Genomic DNA, 17,986 nt, shown 5'->3' with positions numbered 1-17,986 from the left:
CTACTTTCCTCACCTGTTTTAATGACTGGCCCGGCCTTACTGTATGGCAGGCCTAAACATTTAGGGTGACCATATATTATAACTTACCTTTCATTTCTGGAGTGTTCTATGATTGACGGTTTTATTCCAAGTTGTTTGGTGTTACAGTATAATAAAAAGAGATGAAAAATATTGAAGAGCGACATTCTGGCCCAACACCTGTTATATGCAAGATATTCTCATCGGACAGCCACTGTTACACAAAAATAAAAGACAGACAATATCCTACATTAGCCTAAAATGTCTAATAAATGTACCACTGATCAGAGAGCGATGACAGCTGGATTGAACCACAAGTTAGGATCTATTCGTGGATCATTTTGTAGTTTCAGAGACCAAATGATGTGTTGTTTGTGTTCGTGTCCATGTCATGTCATCCATCCATTTTCATGAAACTCCCGACTTCACGTCGCATCATCAGGTCGAAATAGGTCTAAGGAAAATTCAAGAGATGTGGAAAAACACTATCTTGCTGTGTCCCTGTATCCAAAATGATGTCAGATTTTCAATGCTTACCCACCCTCAAACGTTTATAAAATAGATCTATTTCCCGCTGCGAAAATTGTCTTGACATACTGCTCATTCAATAATGGTCCATCCAGTCTTGAGAATTGAAAAAAGCCATGATTGATTGCTTTTTGCATTATTCAGGCGCGCATGCTATTTATTTATAACGAACAGTTATTTGCAGTCTTTGTTATGCCGTCCAGCGAAGGTAGTCCAACGGGACTCAATTTCACCAAGTGCATCCTTGAAAACGAAGATCGTGAAATCCCTTTTGGAGACTTTACATTCAACACATAAAATAAAACAAAACGTGAGGCTGTTAAAATGAATTATTTCAGAATAATCCCAATCAAATGGCTGCTTGCGTGGAAGCGGTTCGCCTGTTTGCGGAATCCATCGGATCTACTCGGGCGAGAGAGCGAGCGAGCGAGAGAGAGCGGGGGGAGTTCTAAACGTGACATTAGCCTTTAGTCCACTTGCCTATAGGCTACAGCGGATACTAATAGTCCGCCCCAAAAAAATATGAGCTCGTAGTCAATATGGGCCTCCGGAGTTGTTAGAGGAGCATACCCTAATCTTACAATTAGCCTACTTTAGCCTACTAACAGACATGATATTGCATTATTGATATTTATACGTCAGTGAATTTGTTACGAATCTGGGTAGCCTACTATAAAAAAAGATTGTAGGACAAACAGTCGACCCTGACCTGACCTGTCAACCATATAGCATTTAAAGGGGCTTCCTGCGGAATTGTCAGCCTTTGAACACTGATCTCAGTTTACATTGGCGGCTCTAGCATGACACCATGACTTCAGTGCAATGCATGACCTTTTGACTAATATCAAGCAGCTCATGTTGCCTCTGGTTATTTCTATTCAATTCAAGCCTGACACACGCACTGCCTGAGGCCTGCCTTTGACCTCCCAGACTGCAGCAAGCTGAAAACCACTGATGCCATCATAGTTATTACTGTGCAGTTTAATCGTTGGCTCAACAGAAGACTATCATGGTTCAGAAGTATCAGCATCAATGTCTGTGCATGCATCTGAACCCCTTCTTCATGTTTTTCTTTTCATTTTGGATGACAGTAAATGTATTGATATAGTATCAGTTCAAAATGCTTGGTAAATACTGTAAATTTAAATATATTAAATTAGGAAATAATGGAACAATAAAAGAGATAAAGACCAGCACGTTGCTTTTATGGACCACATATGTTAACAAACAGCATACACTGCAAACACTACATCACTTCAAACCTCAATTTTCTCAACCTCAAGATTGTCTATACCACCATTTTATGGTATGTTTCCTTTATACTGCCATTTCAGGACAATACTTGACAGAAAATACTGAGACTAAAATAATTTACTGCACACAATTATCCCTTACTTCCCAACAAAGGTTTCTGAAAACAACTACTGCAGACACATGAACAAACCATGTTACTGTCAAGTTCTTCCTCCACAAATGTTCTAGTTACAAAAGGGTAGAATATGCAATAAGTTAACACTCTTAAACAATAGCAATGTTAAACACAGGTTTAAAAGGAATTTCTTAAATTAAGTATACTCATATATTTTCAAATTGATACATTTCAATTGACTTGTTTATTTCTATGCCCATTATCTCATTGTACAGTATTGCTTGGCCAAGGTAAAACAGCAAATTATCAACTTCTCTTTTCTCATATTGGACATCATGACTGACTTTATGTGCCTCACAGTCAAAGGTTTATTCCACATTTCATAAAGCCTGCCTCCTGGCTATAGTTACCTGGAGAAAGCCTGTAACTCTGGTCGTGGGCTTAGTTGTAATACACAAACTGAAATTGTCCCCCCTGCCTCGCCTGAGCTGTCCTCTTTTGAATACCTTGCATATTTAAATGTAAACACCCTTTTCACTTGACAATCTACCGGCTACCCAACCCAAACTCAGCTTTCAACTCAGGATTCACAAGCTTCTCACTACACTCTGTACAACTTCTGCCAGCATTGTAATACTGGGAGATACAAATATTCACGTTGACACCCCCTCCTGCCACTTACAACTACTGGACTGTCCAACCTCAAACAACATGTTGATCTCCCCACACACACCAGGGGGCACATGCTCGACCTGGTCATCACTCACTCTACCCCTATTAGCAACTTGCTGGTGTATGATCTAGGTATATCTGATCACAAGGTCATTTCCAGGCCGCTACCATTTGTGTCTCCTCATACTACTCCTCAGCGCCAAATCTGCTTTACAAATCTTAAAAACATCAACCCAGACTCCATGACTTTGGACCTCCAACATCTCTCCTCTGCAAACTTTTCATCAGCCAGTGAAAACCCTAATCAGTCTCCTGGATCTTCACGCTTCAGTCAAAACTAGAACTGTCACCTTCTCACACTCAGCCCCGTGGTTCACCTGCGAGCTGTGGAATGTGAGAGCTGATGGGCGTGTCCTTGAGTGGCATCTCAAAGCCTCAGGACTCACTGTGTACAGATTAGCCTATCGAGAACACCAAAAGGCCTACTCAAAGTCCCTCAGAGATGCACAGTCAGTTTTATTCCAACATCATCAACAACAGTCCTGGCAACTCCAAGAAGCTTTTGTCCACTATAAACCATCTCCTCAAACCGCAAACTCTCTCACACGCAGAAACCACAGAGGAGCAGTGCAATCATTTTATGGCTTTTTTCAAAACAAAAGTAGACACCATCTGTTCTCTTCTCTCCAGCTCCCCCCTTAGACCTGTCCTGTCGACCCACAGTCTGGGATTCCCTAGCCTCTCTGCTGCTTCTCTAGTATCTCACAGAGAGAGGCTGAGGATATCATCAGCAAGATTAAATCTTCCACTTCCCTGGTTAAATCAAACATCTGTGCCATAAGTCCCCTGACCACCAAAGTCATAAACCACTCCCTCCAGTCTGGCCATGTTCCATCTGCTCTAAAAACTGCTGTCATCAGACCCCTTCTAAAAAATAAAAAAACACCCTAGACCCAGAAGTCTTTGTCTACTACAGGCCGATTTCCAACCTCCCATTTCTATCCAATTTGCTGGAAAAAGTAATTGCCGCTCAGCGTTAGGACCATTTCAAATTCAATAACCCTTTTGAGAAATTCCAGTCTGGCTTCCACTGCGCCCACAGTACTGAAACAGCTCTGGTCAGGGTCACAAACAGCCTGTTGATGGCGGCTGATGCCGGCTCTCCTTCTCTCATCCTCCTTGATCTGACTGCATCATTTGACTCTGTTGACCATGATATCCTTCCCAAACATCTACACTGCACCATCAGACTTTTTGACTCTGCTCTAAACTGGTTTCAATCATACCTCACCGCAAGAACCAAGTACGTCTCCTTGGGAGGTGAAAAGTGAAAAAAGGTGAAAAAAGACCCTGTCATCTGTGGTGTCCCTCAAGGGTCAGTCCTCGGGCCCATCCTGTTCACAGTTGACATGCTCCCCCTCGGCCATGTCATCAGTTGGCATGGAATCTTATTCCACTGCTATGCTGATGACACAACCATATCTAAAAACTGACCCAACCCCCTCTGCAGCCTTGCCATTGTCATCATCATCTACACAGACCACCTGGCTGGAGGAGATGAAATTGAAGCTATTTTAGTTGACCTCCCATACCAGGTCCAGTCATCTCTAATAACTAGCATCACCTTCTCTGGCCAGGACATTTCCCTTTCATCATCAGTTACCAACCTGGGTGTAAGGTTGACCTTGGAGGCCCACATTAATCATTTGTGCAAGAACTCCTTCTACTACCTCAGGAACATCGGCAAACGTTCCACATTCATTCTGTCAGAGGCTGAAAAACTTGCTCCCACCTTTGTCTCCTCTAGACCGGATTACTGCAATGCACTTCTCATTGGGATCCCAAGCAAGAGCCTCCAGAAGCTCCAATACATTCAGAACAGCACTGTTAGGATCCTGATGAGAGTGCGGAAATATGAACACATAAAACCCATCCTTCATTCACTACACTGGCTTCCTGTCTCTTCTAGGATTGCATACAAGATCTCCCTACTAACTCATCAGTGTATCTATGGACTAAGCTCCGCACCATGGGGGATCGAGCCTTCCACTTGGCCACTCCTCATCTGTGGAATGCTCTCCCTGACCACCTGACAGCACCACAGACTGTTGATCCCTTTAAAAAAGGACTAAAAACCTTACTTTTTACCAGAGCCTTTTCTGACTTTTAATTAACTTTTTGGCTCTTTAACTGTTTTCATGCTTTATTGCTTTTTATGCTGTTTTTATTCTCATGTTTTGGTCTTTTTTTATTTTTCTCTGTAGCACTTTGAGATTTATTTCAAATGTAAAGTGCATTACATTTATTATGATTATTATTATGATGATGATTATTATTATAGATGTAATGTAAATGTAACAGCATTTTTTTTTTCCTGAAAGGACACATACACACTCACACAAGCACACAGAAACAACAGGGGCCACTCATAATGCTCATTGTGTTTTGTTTTGGAATCATGAAAAGGCACTTGGCAGGAAGGCCGAGGGTTGAGTCTCTTTGGACAGAGGAAATTCTTAGGTGATCAGAAACAGAGCGAGATGAGGAACAGCCCCATGAAGGGAAAGAGGCCGGGCTGCTGGAGCCCCACGGCCAGACAGATGGCTAGACTCAGGAAGGTGACGGAGGCCCTCAGCAGGCTCCTGTCCATGGTCGTCTCACTCTCAGGGCTCGGGAGCTTCGGAGCTCCTGCTAGGCCGCTTGGGAGATTTGCCGGTGTGACCGAGGCGACCCCGAAAGACTCCTCCTCCTCTTCGCCGGCCTTGTGTGGAATAAGGGTACAGTCTTGGGGCGTGGAGGACTGAACCTCTGTGGAACCTTCTGACACTGAGATGTTGTGTGTGAATCCAGGTGCTGCAGCTGTGCGCCCGGTCCCCACAGGTGTCAGACCCCCCGCAGCACGAGTACTTTCCTCCTGCAGTGAAGAGAGGCTGGGGTCATCTATGAAGACTGCAGCCAGTTTGCCCATCCAGGCAGAGTTGGTGTCACCCTGTTTGGGCAGAGTTGGTGTCACCCTGTCCTCCCGTGTGGGCCCAAGGTGCGCCACCACCACAGGCGGGTGCCACATGCACTCTACCTCAGGGACTTCCTCCCTTGCGGCCTTGAGGCTGTCTGACCTGGGCCCAGCCTCCACTGTCAAGCCACCATCATCTAACCGTGTCAGCTTCTCAGACTCCACAGGGGATGGGGATTCTGTAGGGGAAATACCAGTCTTCATGTTATCCTCAGTCCCACATTCGCCATGGTTGGGATCTGACGGCTGCTCTGAGAGGCTTATGGAACTGGTGACCGGCTCCTGGGTTCCGATGAACAACTCCTCTCGCTCCTCTTTCCTTTTCTCCTCCTCCTCTGGTCTAAGATCTTCCTCTTCCTCCTCCTTCACCTCCGATTCAGCCTCCTCCATCAATTCTCCTGAGGTCGCAGGAAGGTCATACTTCGTTGTACAATTCAGTGAAGGCACATTGGCTTGGATCTCGGTATGTGGCAGGGCAGTAACAGTACGAGACGGGTCAGTGTGGGGAGAGTCGGTAACAGTGTCACCCGACTGTGTGTCTTCCTGGTCCGTGTCAAAGTCAGCTAGGTCAGTGCGAGGGAGGTAAGTACCAGTGTTCGGCATGGCAGCGGCAAAGTGAATCGAGTCAGCAGCGCAAGTCGAGTCAGTGACAAACAGATTTGGTTCGGTATCAGTGAGAGTCAAGTCTATGTGGGGATCATCGATAATAGTGAGCGGTGGGTCAGAAAAAGGGTCAAGAGAATCCTGGAGAGTCAGGTCAGGAACCGTGTCAGTCAAGTCTGAGAGAGGCGCCTCATCACTGACAGTGTGAAGCAAGTCGGTGTCGGGGTGAAGCCGGTCAGTGACGGTGTCTGGTTCGGGGGAATTCGGGGTAAGGGTTCCTCCCTCTTGCTCCTCGCTCTCTGAGGCTCGGGCCCTGCTGGTTGGGGGTGTCGGGGGAGTGGTTGGGTGGAGTGTGGAGGGACTGCTGTCTTTGGGCTCCTCCCGGGGCTGGTCTTCTAATTCACAGTCCTGTTTTGGTAGAAGTACTGGCTCAAAAGGTCGAAGATATCGGTTGTCTTGAGAGGCAACATATGGATCTTCAGCGGTTGTGGCAGTGGAAGACATGTCGGGCGATTGTTCGCCCGAGGACACAGTGGCACGGAACAGTGTTCCATCAGCTGATGGAGGGTCTGGGCTGGGTGGGAGTCTAGGAGAACTGGGTGTATCGTCTGCCGTCTAGAGGGTGATGACACAGAGAAACAACAGTGACAACCATGCTAACTTCAACACGGAGGAATCAGTTCAGAAATGGTTAATACAATTGTATATGACACCATTTTGTAATATTGCTTTGTATTACATAAATATCATTGAAATACTGGTTAAAGCATCTCAATGCATAGCCTATGCTTTTCTTTTAGTGGATTCCATGCTGATTCCATATTGTAATGAAAGCATTGTTGAACACATTGAGCTCCGTCCCACAGCGGTGATGTCTTTAGGATCCGTGTGTGTTTGACACGCCCAGGGCTAGGGTATGACAAGACAGTTAATCATCTTCAATAACAGAAGTATACAGGCTATGTATCAAGGGTGCAAGACCTAGTAAGAATGTCCGTTATTAATGTCCTATGCAAAAACAGAACATGCACACACGGACAGAGAAGTGCACTCCAGTTTGTACAAACAATGCAAAATCAAATGATCAGGAATTTCAAAACATCATGAGTTTATCAATACAGAAATGTTTCTTTGACATTCATCAAAACAATAATACCACATAATTTGATTGGGGCGTAATGATGCTACACTACAGGTATGAAAAAAAAAAAACTGATGGCGAGATGACCAGGCGAATTGAAGACAGGTAAAATGAAAAGATACTATAAGCAAACCAAAACACCATGAGCAAAACTGTATGCAGATGTGAGTAACAAATGGTGCAAATAGCGCAGGGAAGTCATGCAATTTCAGCTGGCAGCATGACGTTACCTAAGTTGTTGCTGAAGCGTCAATGAGCTGGGAACAACAGATAACCCGGCAGTTGACAGGTAAAAAATAAACAGCAGTTGTTTAAGGAATACATTTTCATTGGAGAAAGGTTATTTGCATGGAAATTACCCCTTTTATTAATAGACAGCTTGTCCACACAATGGAATAGAGCGCCTTGTCTGCTAGTTGTTAATTGTGGCAAGTAAGCAGCAAATGAATAAGCAAGAATACTTGTTATATTCTAACGCAGGGACTATATTACTTAACTTTACAACTAATTCAATCTGTTGCTGTAAAATCTGTTCTTCATAGTCCCTGTATCCCAATCTTACTTTCACGTTGATCTCTGGGTGGATAGACACTGGGCAGACAGGAGTGGGCCAAACAACCTCAGGCACCGTCAAAGAGCTCTCTGCACCTCCTGTAACGACAAGAGTCCCACAAATCAAATGGTGTCCTCTTAAAAAAGAAGTGTCAACAGATAAACTGAGCAATACTGTACGAATTGGAGGTGTCAAAATTACTCCAATGCAAACAGTGAATGGGGGTGAGTCTAAACAGAGAGAGTATTCAAAAGGAGACTAGAGAATACAGTATCTCCCTCTCTGCATAATGTCATGAGAGCAGCAGTATCGCAAACAGAGCTTGATCATTTGAACATAAGGATGATAATGCATGTTTTCTGTCTGGTATGATTGTATGGCCATTTTTACAGACAGAGGGGGGGGCCTGTGTGCTGCTAGTAGACACCACTGCCAGCCGTACCTTCATCTCGGTCTGAGTATTCCTCATATTCATCATCCAGGCTAAAAGGAAAAGAGTAAAAGTTAAGACATAGGCCTAATAAGTCAAGACAATTGTCGGACAAGACGTTGAATAATTATCATCTCCTAGACATAGCCTGACTGATACAGGTACTGTACAATAATCATCTGCTTATCTTCATTCTGCTTAACATTATTACCATGTTATTAGGAACTGTAGGTATATCACTTCCATATGAGACAGTATTACTGTCACGGCTCACACATTGATTGAGCAAGTATTGGATTGAGCAAGGACCATTAAAATGTAACATAACTTTGTTAAATGACATGGATTGGGGTCATGATAACTTCATGAGTTTGTCAAGTAGACGCTCAATGCTCTTTTTCATGTTTATTTGACATTTGCCAACTATAGAGTAGGGGCCACTGGCATTGGACACTGACAATAATTGTATGTGTCTCAGGTACAGTGATGTAGCTAGGTGATGCCAGCTCTGTAGAGAGTGGAAAATAACTGACTAGGCCGAGGTACTGACTGATGCTCCAGACTATGGACACAGAAAGGCCACGCTCTGACTGGATCTGACTTTTTGAGTATTCACTGTTCACTTCTGGGACCCTACTGTCAACAGCCCACTTCCTCAACCCTTCCTCATACGGCCCCTTCCCTTCCCTGCCTGGAATAATGACGAGCCCTGCGACTGGATCAGTTTGTACCCTGAACCTCAAACATCCACCCACCCATTTATGGACCTTTGACGAGGGAAGCTTGTGCTCCCTCGTGACCCACTGCCACGCACAAAACAAAATGTCAAAGTGTGATTCAATCGTGTGTGGGAGACAGACAGACACCATACTATAAACCAGTGCATTCCACCCTTCCAAGCTCACTCAGCCTCAGACTAAATGGAAACAATGCAAGCTGATGAAATGAGAGGCAATGTGAGGCAAAGTGAATGTAACCCAAATATCCAGGTTTAGTTGACTGTGAATGATGACTGTGAGCAGGCTTTTAGTACTGTGGCACAAGGTGGCAGCCGATTCACAGTCTTGTCTGTAGAAGCACAGCAAGCTGGCCAACAAGTGGTGTGGTGCTGTGGCATGGCACATGACTGCCACATTGTACAGGAGAGACAAAATGACACACATCTTATCAGATTTTCATTCAAAAGGGAAGGTTGCCAAAAGGAAGTGTAAGCGTCTAGGCTAAGAGGGATTGATTTGAGGGATTCAATTGAAAGCTTATTGGCTCGAGGTCTCCTTGGCTGCCCTGATGGAAAGGTCAGGGGTCCTGGTCCTGGAACAGTCAAGGCTGAAAGCGACACCTGTCCTATTTTGAACCCCGCGCTCACACCCCTGGAGGGCTGGCATTCTGAAAGGGGTATACTGTAGTGTAGACTACTCTCTCCAAACACATCCCAATGCACTGGAGACACTAGGACTTGGATGACCCATACCACCCATAGCCACTGCTGGCCCCTCATATATTTCACGACAGCTTTCCTCAGTGCTAGAACTGTTTGTCTTGGTCTCTTTATGGTAGCCTAGGTCTACATGCTGTAGTCTACATAATGGAATGTGTGTTATCTCACCTCTGGCATTTTCTCTTCTGCTTTTTATACTGACTTTCATGGCATGTACACTACTAACACTGACGGCACACCTTATTTACCTGTAGATTTTTGCAGGTTTCAGGATACTTTTTATTTCTTGCATACCATAACCGCTGACTTGACCCAACTCTTCACAGGACAAGAGAAGAGTCACAACATAATTCCAACCAGAGTTATTCGCCCAGTAATCTCCTTCAGGGGTCTCAAAGCGAACAACAAACTCAATACGAGAGCCATGGGTGATATATGGTGGGGCAAAGGACAGTTTGAAGGAAAACCTGTCAGTTTCGCCATCGTGAGATCCCTGCATATATTCGGCAGGATAATCAAAGTAGGTGCCCCAACTGTCCATAGTTGAGCGGATATAAACTGCTTTTGTGAAGGAGATATTGAGGACTCTGATAATCCCACGGAATGCCAGTGGCTCGTCCTCCACTGGAGACACCAGCTCCACTTCGACCTTATTAGTGTGAACGGCGTGCGTCAGGCCAGCGGTGGTGGGCATGTCGAACTCGGGCCTCACAAGATAATTCGGTTCACGGTGTGGTCGCCGGTATTTCTTCTCTTCTTCCAAACTCGCATTATCTTCCTCATCCGAATCGAATGGGAGAAATTCCTTAACATATACGAGGTCGCCACCTGTTTTATCGGCGAATGACACTCTCCTGGGCGGTAGCGTCAGTTGGATTCGCCTGTATTCGGCGTCCTCGTCATAGATGGATTGTCCACGCTTCCTCGGTACCGGAGAACTTCTCGGGATGAGACGAATGTTCTGTTCTTCGTCGTCATCGTCATCGTCTGCGGGGGAATCACCATGTCCCTCTTCTTTTTCTCTGTCAGTCTTGATCGCGGTGAAAAGACCCATTTGGCTCGGTATGGTTAAGAAAGACATTATGATGCAGCAGCTGTTCTCCTTGTATGATAGCAGTCCACTGGACAGAGGTATCCGCGTCTCCAAGACAGTCGAGACTTGAATAGGCTACAGTCCAGCACGGGAATCCTCCAGAGTTTCAGGACGTGTCTTGCAGCATAGTACCAAGGTGAACCGAGCAGAAAGTAAAGTCACTAAAACGTTACAAACTCCCGTGACTCGGAAGAGTTGTCCTGGTTCGCAAGATACACTGACAGCACTACGAATTGTCGTCTAGCAGATGTTCAGAGAGAAATCACCGTCTAAATTTAGCAATATTTTGCGTCCCAAATGTGTCTTCAAAATTGGTATAACCCATGGTGAGGTAACTACTCCCCTCGTTTCTGTCGGTAGCTACAGTAGGTACCCGCCCACTCCAATATTAGGCTGTAGCGTAGGCGACTGGATAGGTTATCTTAATACATCCATGGGAATAGCCCATAAAATACATAGAGCATCAATCAAGCATCAAACATTGTAGATTACAAGGCGAATGACACCCCAACACACAGAAACATTCAATTACATTATTAATAATCAGAAATAAACATTTTGATTACCGATCAGTCTGATCAGACTGTTTCTTAAGATAAACCACGTTTGCACTTTTATTTTTTATTTGTATATTCATTAAAAAAAAACACATCCAGGTGGTGAAGTAAGCGATGTACAGGTTTATGAGCAATCTCTACTGCCCTCTCCTGGTTGGTTGGTATAAATATCATGCTACGAATGGATCACATGTCACACTTAAATATAAGTACAGTATGCTATTATGGGCCCTATCTATATTGTGCATTAGCCTATAGCCTACTCAACGCATACGCATTTTGGACAAACTGGCACCACACGCTCAAGAGGTGCAAAACGTCTATCAGTGAGCGCACATACGCCTTGCCCTAAAAAAAATATCCTCTTTCGCTTTTATTTCACATTATTGGACACAAACATAGCTAACCATTATATTTTTTACACAAGTAGTCTGCGAAAAATAGTTATTTTCACCCAGCCAGAGATCCTCTCAAATATCCAAGCCAAGGCGCAGCTGCCAGTGTCTTTTGTAAAGCTGATTCATGTGAACAAATCCCTTGATATGATTGGTTTCGGCGCGGCCTACTGTAACCAATCGCGGGATTGTTTTTCTGTCATCCTCGTATCGCAGCAGGGCTAGTCGAAACAGCATATCAAATAATTACAGGGCCATAAGGAATAACATAATCGGCTATATTAATCCGAAAACCTTTCATTTTTTAATAATATATTATTATAATATTGCCGTTTTTTACGAAAATGGAGCACAGTAGTGGCCCGAGGAATACACGCAAGACTGGGAGCTAAGCTAGCCTGCTACTACTAATCTGCATCCTAGGCCGCGGAAAAGGAAAAAGAGGGCAACCATCATTGGCTAGCTAGCCAGCTAGCAGTTCACAAGTAAACTCACGAACGGATGTTAGTCATTTTTACGTACAACGCACTGCCGTGTAACGTTAGCTTTCATGAAAATAGTTTCTAGTTGCCAGTTAGCGAATTCCCATCCCAACTAAATTCGAGGGATAGAGCTAGCACTCGTGCTTTCTAAGTTTGCTATCTTGCAGAGCTAACATGAGCGAGTCGTCGGATTGCAAGCAGCAGTCTGTAGACTCCACGCCGAGGAAACGATGTCCGTCTCCTGAACAGTGCAGCGAGTCCCCGGTTCCCAGTAAGTTAACAAAAGTGGACGGCACGGATAGTGAATTGCCTTTAAATACTAATGGTAATAAAAAAGAGGAAGATGACGACACAGTGTGTACCGAGGCAAAGAAACATAATGGGAAAGAGGAGGAGGAGAGTGGACTTTATTTGCAAACGGGACAGGCGGGCGAGAGTAGCGCGGCTGCCGCTGTCAATAATCCAGTGAGCGCCAATTCCGCGGAGGAGAAGGCGCAGTCCTCGGAGGCGCACGGATCTGGCGCTGCAAAGGCAGATGCAGCGGGAGATGCTATATACTGCCGACCATCAACTTCCCTGGACCACCAGTCTGATTCGGCGGCTATAGCAGCCGCAGAGGCACTGGCTCTTCTCACAGGAATAGGAGGAGATGGTAGAGAGAAGAGAAGAGAGACTCCCTGTTCATCCAAAAAAGCTGAGCACCAGAAACAAGGACACAAAGTAAAGCGAAACGATCGTGATGCAGTCAAGGAGCGCTCTAAACCCGAGAGGGGGTTTCAAGCACAAGCAGCTGCCGCAGACAGTTCTACATCGCTGCGTGTTGACAGAGAGGAGGAGGATGCAGAAGACATGCCAGATGTGGACGAGGACGACGACTCGATCCCTGGATCCTCCTCCACACCGAGTTCCTCCTTCCCTTCAGACAACGAGGACAATGATGACGGAGAGTGTGCCATCGTGTCAGTGATGGCCCCGCAGATCCGACAGTCAGTGTCTCTTCTGGCGCAGGTGCAGATGAGACTGGATGCGCTGGAGAAGAAGAGTGCCCGGCTTCACCAGCGGCTCGAGCTGAAAATGAACCGCCAACGTCGCCCACACCTGGACCAGCGCAGTGCCATCGCCAAGGCCATTCCTGGTTTCTGGGTCACAGCAGTATCCTTGACTGGGGTGGGGGGGTTTCGATGGTGATTGGAAGTGTGTGTGTTTGTGTGTGATGTGTGTGTGTGGGACTGTGTTACTTTTCCCCTTGACTCGAAACCAAACAGCTGTTGAATCACCCCCATCTCTCTTCTCACATTGACGAGACTGATGAGGATGCTCTCAGCTACATGACAGACCTTGAGGTCAGTATCTGATACTCTCTGTCTCCCAAAGTGCTCCCAATAAATAATCTATATTGTCTCCCAAAGTGCTCCCAATAAATAATCCCTATCCAGAGAACCGATTTCACCGTTTTCTCATCTCCTCCCCAGATCGAGTCATTCAAGAACAACAAACTTGGCTACAGGATTGGGTTCCACTTCAGACGGAACCCTTATTTCCAAAACAACATCATAGTGAAGGAGCTCCACCTTGGAATGGGAGGTGAGAAAGAGGAATCCATCTGCCCCCCCCCCCCCCCCTCCTCCTGCTGTCTGTTGATGGGCTCAGACGGGGGCGCTTTAGGGAAGCTTTTTTCTTCTTTTTTTTTAAAAGCATCTCAAATAATAAATTCGAATCGTATGGTGTTTTCTCAGGCTCCCCGGTTTCGTTCTCCAACCCCATCCTGTGGCTCCGTGGCCAGAACCTGACAGCCAACAGGGAGCCTTGGAAGTCGGCCCTCGGGGTCTACCAGACCTTCTTCAACTGGTTCAGCGACCACAGCAACCCAGGCAGAGATGATATAGCACAGGTAGGAGGGGTGGCGGCTCACACTGTCATTAGACTGCTGGAACTGATCCACTGACATTGCTGCACATGCCCAGGTGACATTGGCTACATGATTGTGTCTGTATGAATCTCCAGATACTGAAGGAGGACCTGTACAGGAACCCCCTGAGGTATTACCTGACTCCGCTATGGGAACCCAGGGAGAACGGCAGGTAAGCACTCTGCTGGGGTGTCATACGACACGTCGGTACTTACCTGACCAGGAAAAAAAAAATGTCCCAGCTGCTATTCTTAGTGCAAGTGATAGTGTTGCTGCCTGTGGGTGTAGTCAGGGAGTAGTGCTGTGAACCTCATTGTATTAGGACTCCTGATCGCTCCCTCCTCCTCACATACCTTGTCGTAGTAGCCTACTGTTGGCTCACAAGCCTTGTTAGAGCCAGGTACCAAACCAAACCAGAGGTAAACAGGACGTTCTTGTCGAACCCTTCAACATTTCTTAAATTAATAAATTCAGACTCAATATTTTTTGGGGGGGGGGCGGGGAAAACAATACTTTTATTCTGCACCATGTTCTTATTCATTTAAATGATTCATCTACATTAAAATCGTATCTGTATGACCTTTAAACTACAGCGCATGTTTTTCTCCAGTGGTACCAGCGGGCCCAGGGCAGCTGACAACAGCAAGGGGGATGAGTGTGTGGTGATCTCTGACTCGGATGACGACCAGGAGCAGGAGGAGGAGTCTGGACGAGGCCACAGCAAGGAAGAAGAGGAGGACGATGAGGAGGAGGAGGAGGATGAAGAACAGAGGGGGAGAGCTGGAGGTTGGTGAACACGGCGCTAGAGAGAGATATTAGCTAGCACAGTAGTTAAGTTCACACAGTCACTGTGAGTACAATTTGTGAGATGCTTACAAAGTCCACTATGATGAAATTGTCTGTTGGGTTAACTTTCAGAAAATTCCAGCAAATACTTTAATCATCCTCTAAGCACTTTTTTAAGCACCGCATATCAAAAGCTTATGGGTTTTCCGTAAAAAAATGTGTTGAAGGTTTTTCTTGCTCTGATTTGAATTTGGCTACAGCTCTGTCTGCAGTGCACAGTAAGATAGACATGTTTGAATGATCCAGGTTAAACTGAACAGACAGGCGATATTTCCCCAGGTGAGAGCCCAGTGGTGGTTGATGACGGAGAGGTGGACATTGACGGTAAGACTTGATCCTGAGGCAGAAAGGTTGCAACCATCTGGACACATCCGGCCTCCAGTTCCAAACGCAGGCTTTGTGGAGCCCTGAGAAAGACTGCTAGTCTCACCGTTAGTCCTCCTGGTCTGTTCCTGTCAGACATGGGACTAATGATTGTGTCCTTGTCTCCCAGGCTCCGACAGTGATGAGGAGGATGAGGAAGAGGAGTCGTATGGGGAAAAGGATGAGGAGGTGGACGTGGAAGACATGGATGAGTCATCGAGGGGTAAGGATGTCAGACGGCAGGAAGAAGAGGAGGATGTCGACGTGGATCAAGAGGGCCAGAGCTAAAATAATTTCTCTTTCCCAGCGTCCCAGTTGTTACGCACTAAAGCTCAATTGTTTCCATTTGATTCTAATCAGGGTCAAATTAAAAATCAGGTCACCATGTGTACTACCCTATTTTATACAGAATGACCTGTATATTTGAGTGTAGTCTGGAATCAGATGTCCAAAAAAAGATTCTGAATTGCCTGGGTCTTAAAATTTACCACTAAAGAGCCAGGCTGAAAATATTGGTCATCATTCACTTTGTCCAATCAAACAACTCATAGAACCTTAATCAATATTTATCTTTGATCACATTGGCGCGGTCTCAAACCTTTCCTATTGTAAAAATGGATCTTTAACGAGGTAAATGGAGGATTTTTTAGAGGTTGTTATATTCCCAGTATGTCTCAGATGCACTTAGTACTGAACCAAATCTTGTTCTCAGGGATGTCATTGTGGGTTTTATCATGGAAAGAAAGAAATTCATTTGGAGACCTTTTTTTTCTCTCGCTATTGTTGGCTGTATGTATATAAAATCCTTTTAGTCTACTGTAGTTTTCTTGGCTGTTAAAAGTTAATATTGGATGATATGATGATACCCGTTTGTGGTCCCTCTCATTCACTTTGTATCCATCAGTGCACCAACATGTATTCAGATTCACACATTTTCTAACCTGTTATGTAGCGTATTTAAATTGATTGTGTATATAAACAATTGAATTGCGTGAAGACCTACGTTTTGTAACATGCTCCTATGTAGCTGATTAAAAGATTTACACAAAATTGTTAAGCTTGTTGCATTGAGAAGTGTTTTTGCTGATTTTGTGTTCATGTATCTTCTAGAAACATCACATTGTATTTTTGTTTATGTCCATTTATAACATTATGGCAAGTATGTATGATATAAAAGTCAGAAGGAGGAGCATGAATTTAAGGTTGTACTGTTTAGAGCAAATGTTTTGCAGTGCTTACATCTAGTCTAGAATTTGACAGTACTGTAGGGTACATAATCGGAAAGCTTTATTTTGTGTGCTGAGTTTTATAGGACACTCATTTTGAAAACTTTTTGTTGCTTTTTTTGTTAGATAACATCAGCTTTTTGAATTAGATTAAATAAAACAGCAAGTTATTTAACTCTGCTCCCTGTGTGTAATGTCTTTGTCTTACTGAAGGTCAAGTATCACTTAAAATAACATTCAGTAGCCTATACTATTAGATTTTCTCCAGAACAGTAGTAGCAGTAGTCCGTTAAATTTTTCTTGAACTACAGTACACTGTGAAACCAGAAGATGGCAGAGCACAGTAGCTGAAACATTTAACATCACTATTCTGTACTCCAGCATGTGGTATGTAGGCTACTTCGTAAACGTTTTGTACAGAGAACATGATTGGAGAAAACAAGATCCTGTATACTGTAGGTTCACTATATATTTTTTGTTTAGCTGCTATCATTTGTCAGCTGCTGTCATTTCAATACAAACAGGATAGAGAATTTATCAAATTCATCATACCCTTTTTGTGACTGGATGTTTTTACTGCACCCACCATTAAGAATGACAACAGATTGTTATGAGAGAAAATAGTCCTGTAATAAACTGTATGATGCTTGTGCTGAGGCTATTCCTACAAAGACTGGCCACAGTATCTTTCTATGGGATATGAATGCCAACCTGTATACCATTTTTGATGTGACACTGAGTAACCTATGTGATATCACTTTAGACATTCACATATACTCTTGCCTCTGTAAATAGCCCCAGGCGAGACATTTTTTGACAGGCCCGGACAAAAGGAACAGCAGTGATGTTGCAATGGTACACTTAAACCCTTGATTCCACTTTTAATGCACAGCTATAAATATTCCACTAGCAAAAACCTGTCCTACTGTTAGGACAGAGGCATGCAGCACGGGCACTTAGTGTATGCTGGACTATTAATAAAAACTGGACTACACAGCATTAGAAACACTCACCAATTCACACTCTGTCTCATTACTTTCTGTCCAGAATTTGATTCATCCCACTTGGTTACTGCACCCACCTCTCGTTAGTCTGTTCAAACCACAAATGCTTTTATGCATATGAATTAATGATGGAGCTGGTTTCTAATGTATTGATCATCGCAAACACAGACTGTTTGTTGAAGAAAACAAAGTAAGGTAAGACCGACCATGATCTTAGTGTATCCTACTGTAAAGAGCAGTGTGTATGCCTGGTTTAAATCCCAATACCAGAACCATTATGTTCTGGTAGCTACCGGTAACCCCTCCTTTCATATCAGTGTCTAAACACCTGGTTTCACCAGGTGTT

The 17,986-nt window shown here is 44.5% G+C and overlaps 1 protein-coding gene across 2 annotated transcripts; it reads left to right on the top strand.

Annotated features, from left to right (window-relative positions):
• The first annotated feature begins 12,041 nt into the window (after positions 1–12,041).
• tspy (testis specific protein Y-linked) lies at positions 12,042–16,689 on the top strand. 2 transcript variants are annotated; one of them, XM_084436491.1, is made up of 8 exons: positions 12,042–13,444; positions 13,558–13,635; positions 13,765–13,876; positions 14,029–14,183; positions 14,297–14,373; positions 14,812–14,987; positions 15,327–15,371; positions 15,541–16,689. In XM_084436491.1, the coding sequence occupies exons 1-8, from the start codon at positions 12,467–12,469 to the stop codon at positions 15,696–15,698; spliced, it is 1,779 nt and encodes a 592-aa protein (XP_084292617.1). In that variant the 5' UTR covers positions 12,042–12,466; the 3' UTR covers positions 15,699–16,689. The 2 variants fall into 2 exon arrangements, with proteins under 2 accessions (XP_084292617.1, XP_084292618.1); XM_084436492.1 differs by lacking the exon at positions 15,327–15,371.
• The last annotated feature ends 1,297 nt before the right edge of the window (positions 16,690–17,986 follow it).

The sequence above is a fragment of the Borostomias antarcticus genome, assembly GCF_949987555.1.
Source record: "Borostomias antarcticus genome assembly, chromosome: 3".
In the NCBI taxonomy this organism is placed as follows: domain Eukaryota; kingdom Metazoa; phylum Chordata; class Actinopteri; order Stomiiformes; family Stomiidae; genus Borostomias; species Borostomias antarcticus.
This window is presented reverse-complemented; position numbering and strand designations above follow the sequence as displayed.